The 15,361-nt window shown below is 34.1% G+C and overlaps 1 protein-coding gene across 1 annotated transcript in view; it reads right to left on the reverse strand.

Annotated features, from left to right (window-relative positions):
• Positions 1–1,116: 1,116 nt before the first annotated feature.
• Positions 1,117–15,361, reverse strand: part of UGCG (UDP-glucose ceramide glucosyltransferase) — a 35,694-nt gene continuing 21,449 nt past the window's right edge. Inside the window, exons 3-9 of the mRNA XM_004423330.3 lie at positions 11,796–11,898; positions 10,969–11,070; positions 9,331–9,443; positions 5,902–6,080; positions 4,810–4,896; positions 4,129–4,318; positions 1,117–3,684 (exon numbers count right to left, since the gene is read on the reverse strand). Coding sequence (XP_004423387.1) covers positions 3,514–3,684; positions 4,129–4,318; positions 4,810–4,896; positions 5,902–6,080; positions 9,331–9,443; positions 10,969–11,070; positions 11,796–11,898 — 945 coding nt within the window. The 3' untranslated portion in view covers positions 1,117–3,513. The remainder of the gene's footprint in view (positions 3,685–4,128; positions 4,319–4,809; positions 4,897–5,901; positions 6,081–9,330; positions 9,444–10,968; positions 11,071–11,795; positions 11,899–15,361) is intronic.

The following is a 15,361-nucleotide window of genomic DNA, read 5'->3' on the forward strand; positions in this document are numbered from 1 at the left end:
CTTTCACAGTGGCCGTCTTAGCTTCTTTACTCTAAAATAAGAGCGGAGGCTCTTCAAAGTTGGCCTAGCTATAAAATTCTAAGACTTACACTCAACTTTGCGTCGATCACTTCTTAAATGTTAGGGTTAGAAGTATAGTTTACAAACTAGGAGGAATGAGCTTGTTTACTGGGTTAAGGAGCCAGGTGTGGGGCCTCTGGCAGGCCACGGTCAGACTCCTTTTAGTCTCCCACCCCTGGGATTGGCTCTCCAGGTAAGAGTCCTCTTCTCTCATGGGCTGGTGGTAAAACAGGCCTGGGAATGCCTCTAGCTTGGGAAGAGTCTGGCCCTGGACGGTGTGTGGGGTGCAGCTTAGCCTATCTCCCATTTAGGTCTCCAGCAGCAAAGCCATTCCATTCCTTTCCTGGCATCTGCCTTTCCCAGCCACTGGAGTGGAAAGATCTAGAAGGCTGAGTTCAGGTTGTAAACCCAGGGAGAGGGGGCCCAAAGGGATCACTGGGTCTTTTCTAAATGTTATTACCAGCCACTGCTTCTTAGGTCTGTTTGCAGAGTAGAACAACGAGCAGAACTCAGGCCCCAGCCCAGAACAATTACACCAGAATCTCTGTGGGTAGGGGCCAGGCATCTGTAAATTTTTTTTTTTTTTTGGAGGAAGATTAGCCCTGAGCTAACATCTTTTGCCAATCCTCCTCTTTTTGCTGAGGAAGATTGGCCCTGGGCTAACATCCATGCCCATCTTCCTCTACTTTATATGTGGGACGCCCGTCACAGCATGGCTTGATAAGTGGTGCGTGGGTTCGCGTCTGGGATCCAAACCCGCGAACCCTGTGCTGCTGAAGGGAAGTGCATGAACTTAACCACTACGCCACCGGGCCAGCCACAGGCATCTGTATTTTTTAGAGCTCTCCAGCTGATTCTAACGTGCAACCAACGTAGAAAAGCCTGACTTGAGTCATAAATCTGCCTGTGGCAAATGGGAAAAAAAAAATGTTTGAAAATTAACACTTGACAGAATTCTTCTAACAATTCTGGTGTGAATGGTGGAACATATTAGATTATTTACAAAAACATAAAATAAAAGGAAAGACAGGAAACAAAAATACATTACTGCTAATATTTTGATTGTATTCAAATTTTTATTTTTTGAACAAAAAACTTAAGACAATGATTTTAAATAATAAAACATGATCATTCTAGACACTTGGTGTTTTTCTTTAGACAGTTCATTAAATTTGGACTCCTACAGTTCTGTCGTGATGCTTTCTTCAACATTTACATTATTTCTTACCATTTTATCACCACTCTAACCTTGCTAAACAAAGAATGATTCTATCTGCTTAAGTGAAGCTTCACTTTAAGGAAATACTTCACTACAACATAGAACACACATACAGAACAGTTATTTTTTATATTTACAAAACACAAGAAGTCTGTCCAGCCATTTTGGTTTTGTTGTTGCATTGTCCACACTGAGATGAGCAAGCAGCTACGTAATCAGCGAGACTTCACCTCAGCAGTGCAAAAGATGGCATCAACCAAACTTCATGAAACAAACCAACGAATTACAAACATGGTCAGCAAAAGTCAACTTGCGTCATAGGGATTTAAAAAAAATAAAACACGTAGTGGGTCACAACTAGACTGGTTTTCACTGTGCAACTTTCCTCAGGGAACAATACTACCCATCTCACATAGAAAGGAATATGCATCAAAGCCTTTGTTCGTGAAGAAAATGCCCTTCCAACAAATTCATCATAAGGCAAAAAAAAAAAATTTGAATGAAGCAGTTTGGCCCAGAGAAAGCTTATATATAATGTGTATACACAGTATATACACATTGACAAATATATTGCAATTTAAAACACGTATATAGTTCTCAGACAATTAAACGAATTGGCTCAGTGAAGTGAAAAAGTGTTCATTTTCTATAAATATGTAGTTATTGCTAATATGCTGTACATCATGTTTTGACATGGAAACTGTAGTTAACTTAGAATGGAAAGCTGCCATATTGCCAGCGTCAGCCCTGTAGCAGGCATTCATACAGACAACATGCCATCCAATCCTGAAGAAAAAGCAAAAATTCCACTACGAAAAACAAAAAAAGGCTTATGCACTGTCCCTTATGTTTTTGCCTAATTTTTTAAACAAAAACAAGTCCAGTTCACCACAAGTTAAGCATAACTTGACAAGCAAGTTTAGCGGCATCATGGGGAGAGAAGAGGGAAATACAGCATGCATTTACAACTAGCACGTATCTAGTCTGTTTTGTCATACAAACTGGAATACAAAAATCCAATTTAAATAAGACTAGACTATAACAGTAAAAAAAAAAAAAAAGAAAAAAAAAACACACACAGTAGACTTAGTTGGATACTGATTAATTTTAAGAGTAAAACTCATCCTGTCCCCTCTTAATACTCTACTGCAATTTATTTATTGATGGCTAGAATATTTACTTACTTAAAAAAGATATTAAATACCTGTATCATGAAATTACATTCTTTTTTAACAATAAGACATACTGTGTAAGAAAATAGCTCATGTGTGAAATGTGTCTGAAATGCATTTTTCCTCACGACTATCAAAACATCCACTCACACTAAAACAAAACCACCCCCCACCCCCCACCCCCCCGAAGAAAAGTTAAGGAAAGATGGAGTGGGTCCGGTGAGGAGCAGGGAAGGGAAGGTTTACCAGCACAGTGATTAACAATGGTTCAAGACAGAACCAACGAGAGTTGGTCAAAAAGATGCCTTCAATACATGGCTACAATTAAAAACCCAAATCAACCACTTTTGGTTCATTGCAGTGAGACCAAAAAATCTCTCTCACAGATTCATATAAATACTAGACTCCAGCTCTTTTATTATTATTATTTTTAAAGGTTTTCCGTTTGTTTTTGCAAGGCCTAGCTACCTTATTACAATTTCTATTTGCTCTGCAACAACTACAAGAGGTAGGCAGAAAGCACGAAAAAGTTTCTCAGATAGTACCTCACAGCGGGTTGTTCACTGCGTAATATCGTTCACTTTAGACATGAAGAGCGATTACCTTCTAGTCTTTTCTTAACCCCCAAACGAAGCTGCTGCCATCCTGTAAGTGTTCTAAAAGAGTGTACTCACAAATAAGAAACTTTCTCTACTGAAGGATACTGTCATAGTGTTTGTTGCAGAGCACTCATATATATATATATATATATGTATATATATTTATTTATTTTTAAAAAATAAACAAACAACCACAAAACCAAGCCCAGGTTCCTAGAACCAATTCTCTTGATTCTCTACTTCCACAAAATAAAGTGTACCATTTGGCCAAGACTACAGATGTGGTTTTTTTTTTTTTTTTTCTTTTTCCCACAGATGCAAGAGCCATGCAAAATAAATTAAAGAACAGATACCAAAACATACATGTGATAAAACTACTGAAGGTAGATCTTTAAAAGCATTTATACAAACATAATTTATAATACTTCTCTTTTTTCCTTTATGTACAGTCACAAAACTGTAGTTAGACATCTAGGATTTCCTCGGCTGTGCCCCCACAGCGCAACCTGTAGCGACCAGTTCTCCAGCTTATAGTAGGGTCCCATAACGCCGACAAAAAAATGTATATTGTCATGGATTCACGGATGAACCAAGCTACTGCATAATCAAGTTTTGAAAAACACAGTGTGCCACCCTAGGAATTTAAAAACAAAAAAATTGATTTACTGTCAGACTAAAGCCACAGTTAAAAAACTAAATTCTTCGATTTCATTCTTTTCAGTACACTACACAAAATCAAGTCTGCTTCTTTCAATAATTTATTCATGTCATGCTATCAGTTAAGAAATGTTAATTATGAGTAGAAGCAGCACGAAAATAACTGTTATCTTAATATATTCTTAGTTTGAATACTTGTTGATTTGCTGAACATCATATTTTTTGGAGCTTTAATGAAAGTGATTATATAACCAACTGAAAGTTGAAAATCACGTTTAGTTTTGTGTCCACATTCCATTAAGGAAAGTAATATCTTAAAGCTGAAGAATGGCTTAGATAGATTTTCTTTAACTTTTTCTAAATTAAAATAGTTTTAGTTCCACTCAAATGACTGCCAACCTTTTCATGCTTATCCACATACCTGGACACCCCTGAGTTGAATGTAGTCAAAGATAAACCATGCCAGGCAATGACACATGAAAAATACCATAATATCCCATCTGAATACATGGTGGGCTGCCCATCCAATAATTAGACTGGCAACAAAACACTCTGAAATTGGTTCACAAATGATTGTAGCAGGAAGCATGTTAATTCGCAATTTGGTCCACCTTCAAAAAAAAAAAAAATGGATTTTTTTTAAACAACAACCTGGTTACAAGACCAATCAATTTTTCCCCAAAATGGTCAACTCTCTACCCTGTTATATAACGGCTCACGTCTTTAAAGAGTATTAAATGAATCTCTTTTCTATTTTTGTCTAGTATATCAAAGAAAAAGTCTATAAATTCACTTGTATGGCCTACACACTGACACAAGTAAAGATGATAAAATTCAAAGAGTAGAAAGTTAGAAAATAGAGACCAGCATATAAAAAAATTCAAAGTCTCAACATCTCTTTTTTGAGTGCTTTCAGTGTTAACACAGTAAGGAAAATATATGTAGACATTAAATTTATTTTAATAAGCTAAATTCTCTTTCTTGGAACTAAACAAAAATCTGACTTTTAGATTTTTTTTTAAACCAAGTTCGACCAGGTAAAAATTACTCCCCTTACTTTTCTTTTAACCAAGCATAAATAGAAGAAAGCCAGCTGATTTACCTGATCATTCTGGATTGAAACTGAGAAATTGAATATGAGCCAGAGTTTTGCATTGCAACTTGAGTGGACATCGCAAACCTCCAACCTCTGAAAATTAAGACAATTATAAAATGAGCTATGATGATGAACACACGCAGGTATGACTGGTTATGCATTTACTCATCACTATAACGAGCAAGTGTCTGCCGGTGTTCAGAGTGAGCCTAGTCCTCAGGATCAGCACCCTGCTTAGGGTATGTCATACTTATGGATGTTTTAGCAATTACCTAGGCCCCTGATAGTACCACCTAAGAGCTGGAAGGAACTACAACCCCTCAGTTCACACTTTAAGAAACTTAAAATACAGGTATTCTAAAAGTACTAAATGGAGAGCATTCTGTATTTAATAGTTTAGTCTCTGATCACTACTAACCAGAAAAAAAAAAAAGGAAGGGAGAACATGTGTGTGGATATTCAACAAGAAATGTAAACAAAAAGTGGCATTATGTATCTTGTGGGAAATACTATGAAACCATGAACCACATGAACACCACCATGAGAAAATTTTAAAAACATACTTCAGTGTTTAAAATCACATCTTTAATAAATAATCACACAAGGCAAAGAACCCCTTTAAAAGCAGACAAGTATCATTTTGTGAAAGAGAAATGTTAAGTCAATCATGTGAATCATTAGGTGGCTTCTTATCAAAGGACCAAATAATCGACTGAGATTTCAAAATTAGAAATCATGTTCTTTAAATCTTCACCTACTGGCTTACAACTGCACTGATATTTTTAATTCTTCTAAAACACACACAAATTTACATCCATAATAATGAAAATTCACAATCACAAAGAAGCTTCCTTGTAATCACTTCAGACTACACTAATCTGAACAACGTAGAGGAATCACAATATTTTTTGTTTCCTTAGCATAACATATTTATGAATAATTAATAGGAACGACTTTCTAAAAATATTAACCTATTCTGTACTCACTAGCAAAAAATAAAATAAAATAGCCCCTAATCCATGGGTTTAACAAATAGAATAAACCAACAGAAGTTAGGTACTAAAAATACTATAGCCTAATGTAATTTAGTTTTCTTACCGGTCAGCTATTGCTTTGGCCATAAAGTAATCTTCAGCAATGTACTGAGCAAAAGCTATAAGCCCTCCTGCTTGATCTAACACATCCTTTCTCATTAAACAGGACATTCCTGTCACACATTTGAAACCTGTGACATTGGCAGAGATATAGGACCTTGGATGAGAAGTTCCAAAATACACCTGTCAAAACGAAAACAAAAACATATATAGTATACAACTAGAATTTTAGGTTACAAGTGTGGTGTTTATAAACTCTTTTTCCTAATGAATGTCCTTTACGTATGATTGAGTGACTATCCTATTATTCTTACATACATAAACTACCTAAATAAAAATGGGTACAAAATAAAGTTTACATATAGCAGGCAGGCAGTAATATCTTAGTTGGTTGATTACTCTTGTTATTATCACCACGACAAAGAAAAATGTATTTCTAGGAGGGAAAAGTATATTCTATTCTCAAGTAAATATTGTCTGCCCTAAAACTGCAAGATTCAAAGATTTATCCAAATAAACTTAATTTGGATATAAGACAGGTAAAAATATCACTCATTGACATACAAAATATTAACTAATATTTAATGTATCCTGCTTTCAAATATTCATCTACACACACACACACATAATAGGTGTACACTATGTGTACATGTGTGTATATATATATGCACGTGTGGATAAACCCGCATGCATACATACAAACACCACTTAAAGGTATATCAACCTACAGGACCATCCTATTTCTTAATTCCTTTTCTTGTATCCTTTCATAGATAGCTGCTTCCTGCCCAAGCCACTAAGCTTCTTCCCAATTCCTCCAATTTTATTTTTCAATACACTTTTCATAAACAGGGTGGACGCTAAAATTCTGTCTCCCATTTTACTGCCCTTTCCCTAGATATGCTTTGAAGTCATGAGATAGGCAAGCAGCTAAATTAATGGTAGAAATAAGACGGTCATCACCCTACTTATTAGACATAAAACCCTATTTGATTTACATCTTAGACATGCAGCCTTTCCTCATTAGCTTGAAATAGAGAGCAGTGATCTTTCTCAATGGCAGGAGTTACACACACAGCGTGGGACAAGAGAATTATCGGGGCGATTAAGAATACGATTCTTGCTACCTGCCCTATGTCCAGCCTGCAATGAAGCCCTGGTGTTTGTGGGACTGAACTGAACCAAACCTCTAAGACCAGAAGCACACATCTTAATTCCCTAAGCAGTTATGAAATGAGGTGTTAGGAATGAGGTAGGACTAGGGACTGTGTTGAAGGCTCCCAGGATTTCTTTCTAGACTGGAAGAATTCCTCTGGCCCATTTTCCTTCACTCCAAGTACAGGAGAGTGATCTTGAGGGATTCAGCCCAAACTAAGGGAGTGGGTGTGATCTGGGAGATGTTTATCATTGGCATACTAATCAACTTGGATATTTCTAAAACAAAAACACAATGTGGCATATAAGAATAAAAAGTATTTTATTTTAAAGTAACTATCCAGAGTTTCTTATACTAAACAAAAACTCTGGTATCTAAGACTAACAATTTCTTGCAGTGGGACAGATATATTCATAGGCAATATTAAGAAAGAGCTCATGGATTTCACTCGTAAGTGGAAGATAAAAACAACAACAAACAAACACATAGATACAGAGATTAGACTGGTGGTTACCAGAGGGAAAGCGAGGAGGGAAGAGGGCGAAAGGGGTAATAGGGCACATGTGCACAGTGATGGATAGTAATTAGTCTTTGGGTGGTGAACATGATATAGTCTACACAGAAATCGAAACATAATGATGTACACCTGAAATTTATATAATGTTACAAACTAATGTTACCTCAATTAAAAAAAAAAAGAAAGAATACAAAGAGATCCTGCATAACCTTTAACCAGTTTTCCCCAACGGTAACATCTTGCAAAACCACAGTACAATACTACAACCAGAATACTGACATTGATACAGCCAAGATACAGAACGGCTTCACCATAAGGATTCCTTACCTGGTCCATTGATAGCCACAGACTCCCTTCTCTGACCTCTGACAACCACTAATATGTTCTCCATTTCTATAATTCTCTCATTGCAAGAATATTATATAAATGGAATTACACAGTGTGTGACCTTTGGGGATTGTCTTTTTTCACTTAGCATAATTCCTTGGAGATTTATCCAAATTGTTGCATATATCAACCGTTTATTCTTTTTTCCTGCTTAGTATTCCTTACTATCTTTAGTATTCTTTGGTATGTATCCATTCAAGGACATACTGAGTTATTTCTAGTTTTTGGCTATTATGATTAAAGCTGCTATGAACATTTGGGAAAAAAAAAAAAAAAAAGAAAGCTCATGGTTATTTTTTGGCCAAAGGTTAAACGCAAGTTTCCACCAGGTACCTTTACCCCCTCAGATCTGTGGTAATCATAAGATTGTGATTCAAAAGAATATAAATATAGATACGCTTAAAAGCAAGTTGATATATTTACAGACTGAAACCATATATCCTTACCTTATAACATTAAGACAAGTTTTTCCTCCTAAATGTTTAACAGTACAGGATGGTTAAGTCAAGTATAGGATATACATATGATAGTCTACGAGCCAATAAAAATTACTGTCATAAAAAATTATTAATGATATGGGGAAAACCTTATGAAGTGACAAAAATAAGATACAAATTATTCTTAGAGTGCTAACTCAATTTTGTTTTTTAAAAGGTACATAGGAAAAAAAAAGAATCCTAGTGCTAAAACGCTATAACAAAAACAAATTTTTAAAAAAATTTTTAAAAAATAGAAACCTCCTTTAATCGGTAGGGTTATGAGTGGTTTGTTTTTCGGTTTTTTGCTTCTTATATTTTTCCATAATTTATAGTTTCCTACACAGACGTTTACGTTTCTGTTGTAAGGTGAAGAGAAAAAATGGAAAACATAAAATAAGTCTCAGATAACTTTTAGAAATCTGTTTTAAAAGGAAATCAAATGGATTTTATAATGACTTGTATGAACAGTTTTCCTTTTTTTCCTATATATTTGAAATACTTGCTGAAATACTTGGATACATAAAAAGGATTCTTTTCAGATTGGATCTTTGAAAGAACTGTATAACATGTACTTTTATGTAAGTCAATAGTCTAGAACTGAACTCTAGAGTGGAAAGCGAGGACCATAAAGAAAAAGAATAGACTGTTTGGCTGGCAATAAGACCACAGATGTTTCCTGTTCAGTCACTGCCAGAGTGCAGGAAGTTCAGCTGAGAATTTCCGCACTAATAAAAACAGCTACTCAACTTGAGGATTCAGTACTTGGCAGGTTAAAATGGACTTAATAGTCAACTTCAGGTAGCTCATCCCAACTCTCAGACTTAGGATAGTCTCCAGCTTCTAGGAGATTTGGGGTCTGATAATAAGAATATTATTTATGACCATCACACTTACCTGTTCTAATGTGGCAGCAAAGCCCTGTCTGTCTGCTACATAAGGCAGCCCATGAACCAGGCCTACTTTCTCTGTCATTTGGTTAACCATGTCAGTGAGTGTGTCTGGAATTACTACGATAAAAAACAAAAAAAGGTAGAGAGGGAGAGAGAGAAAAAAATCTTTTAAGTAAAATGCCCACTCATGTAAAATACATTTTGTGAGTTGTTATTAAATTCTTAATAAATTCTTTACATTTGGATCTAATAAAATGAATCTCAATCATCCTTCTGAGTAGAATACAAAATTTCAAAACGGCATAATTTATGATAAGCTAATTTACCCTGTACATTTGCAGGCTGGTATATACCTAACATGTACCAAAGGCGGGATATACCTTGAAAACAATACTCCCTCCATTTCAGAAACTCCAAACTAGAATAATGGACAATGTGGCCTAGTGGAAAAGGAGCAGAGGTCAAAGGACCTCAGCTTTTATGCTGGTTCCTCCATTCTCCAACCATAGCCTCCACTTTTTTAGAGGGTATGAGATATCCTGTCTCATAAAACTGCTGGTGGGAATTGAATGAGAATATACTTGACAGAGATTTGCACACTGAAAACACAACAAATATACGACAGTAAATGATTTGAGAGCAAATGTGAAGAAAGAACATAATCCCTGACCATGAATTCATAGATTTATAATGATCCTGATTAATGAGCAGTGCCACACTTTTATTAATTTTCAAATTTGCACTTTAAGCTAATAAAAAAATTTAAATCATTCGCCCGTCTTCAAATAGCAAAAATCTCATATCATTTTACACGACTTCATTTATTTCCTTCAAGTATTTAAGAACTAAAACAATTGTATAAAAGTGTATTTGGACCTTAAATACGCATATTCTAGTGCATATTCTCAACCACTGGCCCGCAGGGGAAATCTGGCAATGTCTAGAGGCATTTCTGGTTGTCACAACTGAGAGAGGGGTACTACTGGCATCTAGCAAGCAGAGGGATGCTGCTAAACACCCTGCAGGACAGCCCAACAAAGAATTATCCCCGAAAATGTCAACAGTGTTGAGCTTGAGAAACTTAAGGTAACTAGAATATAACAGAATATTGCAGAACACTGAAGTTATTATAAGATGTTTAAAAATGCAAAAATGCATATTATAATTTCGGCATATAAAAGGCTTCCTGCTAAAATTATCTAAGTAAAAAGCCACGGAGGTATTCTAAAAAATGTATCTATTCTAATAAAATATGAACCTATTAATTTCTGTCCCTTTGTGTGAGATAGTATATTATGCACACCACAAACAGATTAAAGTAAAATATAAGTGTCATCTGAACAAGAGAAAATTTACACCTGGGAAAAAGGCTGTAGACCTTATAATGGACCATGACTATTTTTTTTAACAGTTGGAATTTTCTCATCAAAATGAAAACATTTTTATACATGTAACATTCTAGGTTAGCATAAAAAAAAATCAAAATTTTAGTAAATATAACTTGATATATTACCATGAAATAATGGTGAAATGAATTACTTTATTAGGCAAACAAAAAAGATCGATAAATGTATTTTTAAATTGCTTCTGACATTTTATCACCAAATGAATAGTTTTATAAAATAAATAAGAAAAACCTCACCTCTTATTCCACTATCACAAATCCATATAAGATCATACTTTGCAACTTCATATCCTGGCATTAAATTATTAATTTTAGGATTAATGCCAACCTTTTTGCCACCTAAAAATTTAAAGGCACAGCAGTGAAAAATTCATGCAACACTGAAAATATTTTCTATTATACAGATATATGGTAGAGAGAACTGAAAAGTACTTGCATATTTAATAATTTAAACAAACATACTTTAACATTGTTTTACATCCCTTATTATCCATAATAACATATTTAGAAAAAATTGTTCATTCTCAAAAAGAGAATTACATCATTTATCTTTGAAAATTCATTAGTTTCCGTTTTCTAAGTTCTTGCATTAATAGTATGAATCAATATTAATGGCAAATATACCTCTACAAATCTTTAGAATAAGCCTGTAGGCTTCTGGAAAAATATTCCTTTTGCATTATAATAGAAGTGAATTCTATCGCTCAATGCCCATTATAGTGAGTGAGACATAGAAAAGGCCACACATTGAAAATATTAAAGAAACAAAAATAACAGACACTCATGTCCGATTGATGAGTAAAACATAATTTGGGTAATTTTTTTTTGCTATTTTGTTAATCCCAGATTTGGAAAAAAAAAAATCTTCACTTCTATAACTTAAGTTTTCTCAAAAGGATAGAAACACCTTCCATTACTCCAACAAACATATATAAAGTAGTTAAACATGCTAATAACTTCAATGGGTGGCTCACACCTTAATCTAATGTTTAATGTAAAGAAGATTACTGATTCTTAATACTATTAAAGCAAAACAGTTATTGCAGAATTTATTTGTTACTCACCTATAAACAATCTAGCATCAACATTTGGATATTTTCCAAGAAGCTTCTTACATACATCAATAGCTGGATCATCATGATCTTGTACACAAAGGAGTACTTCATACTAGTCAAAGAACATATTTTATGTAAATTAACCTCTTTTACAAAAATAAGCACTTATGATTAGCATTTACGGACTGATCAAAAAGCATTAAGAAAAATAAGCAATTGTACACCCACAGTCTAAAAGTTAAGAGAGCATTCATAACGGATGCCAACACTTATGATATCAAGTGTTCCTTTAATCGAGAGCAGCTTCTCCAGAACAGGGGCCTGTTTGCAAGCGGAAGAGATAGTGAAGAGATTGGCAGTGTCCACAGTTGAAGTCTTGCCATTCCCAGACAGGCATGGCCTAGTAATTAAACTAGATCTCAAGCTTCTCCACTGTCTTCATCATTGAAGATTTACTAAAGGCTCACAGGGTGCCTAGCAGTGTAAAAGCAACATAGAAAGAAAGCAAAATAAACACACCCTCCATTCTCTAGAAAATTTCTCTGAACTTAGTATTTCAGGAAGATGCTATAAATTATATGTCAAATCCCATTATGACAATATTTAAAGGGCTTTCCCAAACCCTTCACATGAAAAGGACAAAGTGAGATTAGATGTTTTTTGTTGTATAACATTTTTTGAAATAAAATAGAATTTGATTTGATTCAAAATTTATCATCCTGAAAAGCATGCTCAGTCTATTCACTATGAAAATACACAGAATTCATTTTGCCCAGTGCTATGTTTACTCTTTGACAGGAAATTAAGGAAGTCATTTCTTAGCACTTAACTGGCTGTGTCAAAATTACCCTGGGACATTTATTTAAAAAAGAAAATACTGGGCCCATTCTTAGACTTTTGAATCAGAATCTCTGGGTGATTCTGACATGTAACCAGGTTTATAAAATCTTGAGTTAAACCTCCAAGTTAACATTTAGTAAACTACTCGATTTTAAAAAGTGTTTGCTTTCACATACAAAGATGCTACTCTATTATTTTGTGGGATATGTATTATTTTAAGTAGTATTTTTTTTCAAAAGTGGTGATAAATTCATGTTGACTCAATGACAAATTTCCTACCAAACTGTCTTTCTAAAACAGGTTGAATATTTTTAAGCAAAGGAGGAATGTTAATTATGTCCACAAAAAAATAACAAAGCTATGTGCTCTAAAAGATAAAAAGCTAAGGATACAACTCTTTAAGTGTCTAGCATACAGGGACTGACTCAGGTAATGAGAAGGCCTGTTTTATTTACTTCTGTTGATAAGCATACACAAGTAAATAATGGAAATAAAATGTTTACAGAGCCCTTGAGCAAAATAATTAATTACTGTTTGCCTAATATATATTATCTTAGCAAAAACTGGCAACAGTGCTCAAAGTGGTTGAGCACATCAGGACCAGGACTAAGGTCAATGAAGAAGGTTTAGCGAATAAGGTAAGATTTTTTTCAAGTAAAAAAAATGTTTTCTCAATAATTAAGTAGAGGGAAAAACAATGCATACTTTCCTCATGCTTTCTACCTACTGTTGTTATACATTCTATCCAACATCTACCTTTAATGATGACCAACCAAAATTGCCACTCAATAGGTATCGAGATAATCAACGTCAGAGCTACCTGGTCTCTAGAGACCAGATAAAAATCTGAGAATGGAAAGTGCACCCCTCTTGCCACATCCCTGAAATTTCCCAAAGGGTTGACTCTAAGTCCCATAAAGCATCAGCCTTCCTCCCCACCTGACTTTCAAAACAATGTTTAGCTGAGCAGCCAAAAGGCAGTGACCATAACAATGAAGATTAGAAAGGTTAAGCGGCTTTCTAAAGGGTAAAAGTAACAATTAGTTTTCCTACTGTGGTGAGCTGCTATTTCCTACTAAAGAGTTTATTGATTTTCCAAAATACTGTAGTTTCTTTAATGCTTTTATAAGTTATGCTGTTTTGCAGGTATGAGTGAACAAGAGTGAAAGGAAATGTTTATAAGCAATACAATTCCATAAAACGTAATTAAAAAGCTAATCTTCGCTTTTTTCCCCAGCAAGAGAAAACTTTATAATATATAATACTAGAAATGTACTCAATGGGAAGAAAAAAGCTATCCTAGGTTGTAGCAAACATTTTTTGAGATATATACGGTGTTAGTATAAATAAGGAAAGTACAATTTACCTTTATTCAAAAGCAAGGTTTAAAGTTTTTATTTTTATTAATTCATCTCTTAAACTTAATTTCAAATGAAGAACACCTCCTGGTTTAAAGTTTTTATTTTTATTGATTCATCTCTTAAACTTAATTTCAAATGAAAAACACCTCCTGATTAGCCAGAGTGCAACTGAAACTCAATTCACATTATCTAAAAAAGGTTTAGACTCTTATTAAACACATAACTTTCGCTTATTTGTTTCTGATATTGAAAATTATACCAAATTGGGGGCAGCATTCCAAGTGTTGTCTATAGTATTAAATTTTAACCAGGAATCTTCACTTTTCAGCTATGGTAATTACCTCTGTGTCTTCACAATTTGATCAAACATTTTATTTGCTAGGAATCTCTCTATTAGAATAGTTAAATCATTCCAACTACACTACAACTGGCAAAACACAAGATATTAAATTGGGTAAAGGCTTTCTTAGCCAACACAAAAATAATTTTTCAGATATTTGTACACTATCTAAATGATTACCCATAAATATATATATTCAAAAATATAGTGTTTATTAAAAATATTACACTTCAAAAATATTTCAAGAAAACATTTACTTTATAAATCTGAAAGGGATACAAGGTGTAGTAAATTCCACTATCAGTGGGCACAGTATGAATATGTAAAATCTAGAAATAAACCCCAGAGTATTGTGGGTGAGAAGGTCAGCCTCCATCAATCTTTAGGAAGGTTGTTATACAAACAGCTAAACTGACTAATTTTCCCTTTTTCTTTTCAAACAATGAAATGACTAAAAGGCTGAGAACAAGAGAGGTCTAGAAATTCCACAAACTAGCAGTCGGCCCTTTGATATTTAAGAACTGAATATCTGAAAGTGTAACAATCATGAATGCTGCTTTTTTGCTTTTATAAATAAATTTAGATGCATAAATAATATTAGACTTAGATGTATAAATAATATTAGAAAAATCTCTTCATTGATCGGCCCTGTAGACATTAGGAATATAAACTTTTTACTACAGTAAACAACACAAAATAGCCTCTTAAAATACAAAATTATTTTAATATATACTAATCAATTATATTGCATATCAAGTAGGAATATCTTACATTATTTATAGATAACTAGACATCATGTTTACAGAAAAATTTTATGATGGTGTTTGGATTACAGTAGAATATAAGTTTTATAACAGAATGGACTTAGACCTGAAATGCCTAGAACATTCTCTGGCACAGAGCAGGTGATTTGTTAAGTTAAGGCATTTGTCCTAGCGTAACTTTTGAGCGAAAGATAGATACCAGGAAGGCATGTTTTGTAAGAAAACTGTTCTGAATTCAAAGTTTTGACAGGTAATATTAAATACTTATCT

Source organism: Ceratotherium simum, chromosome 29, assembly GCF_057802395.1.
Source record: "Ceratotherium simum simum isolate JZ-2026a chromosome 29, ASM5780239v1, whole genome shotgun sequence".
NCBI lineage: Eukaryota > Metazoa > Chordata > Mammalia > Perissodactyla > Rhinocerotidae > Ceratotherium > Ceratotherium simum.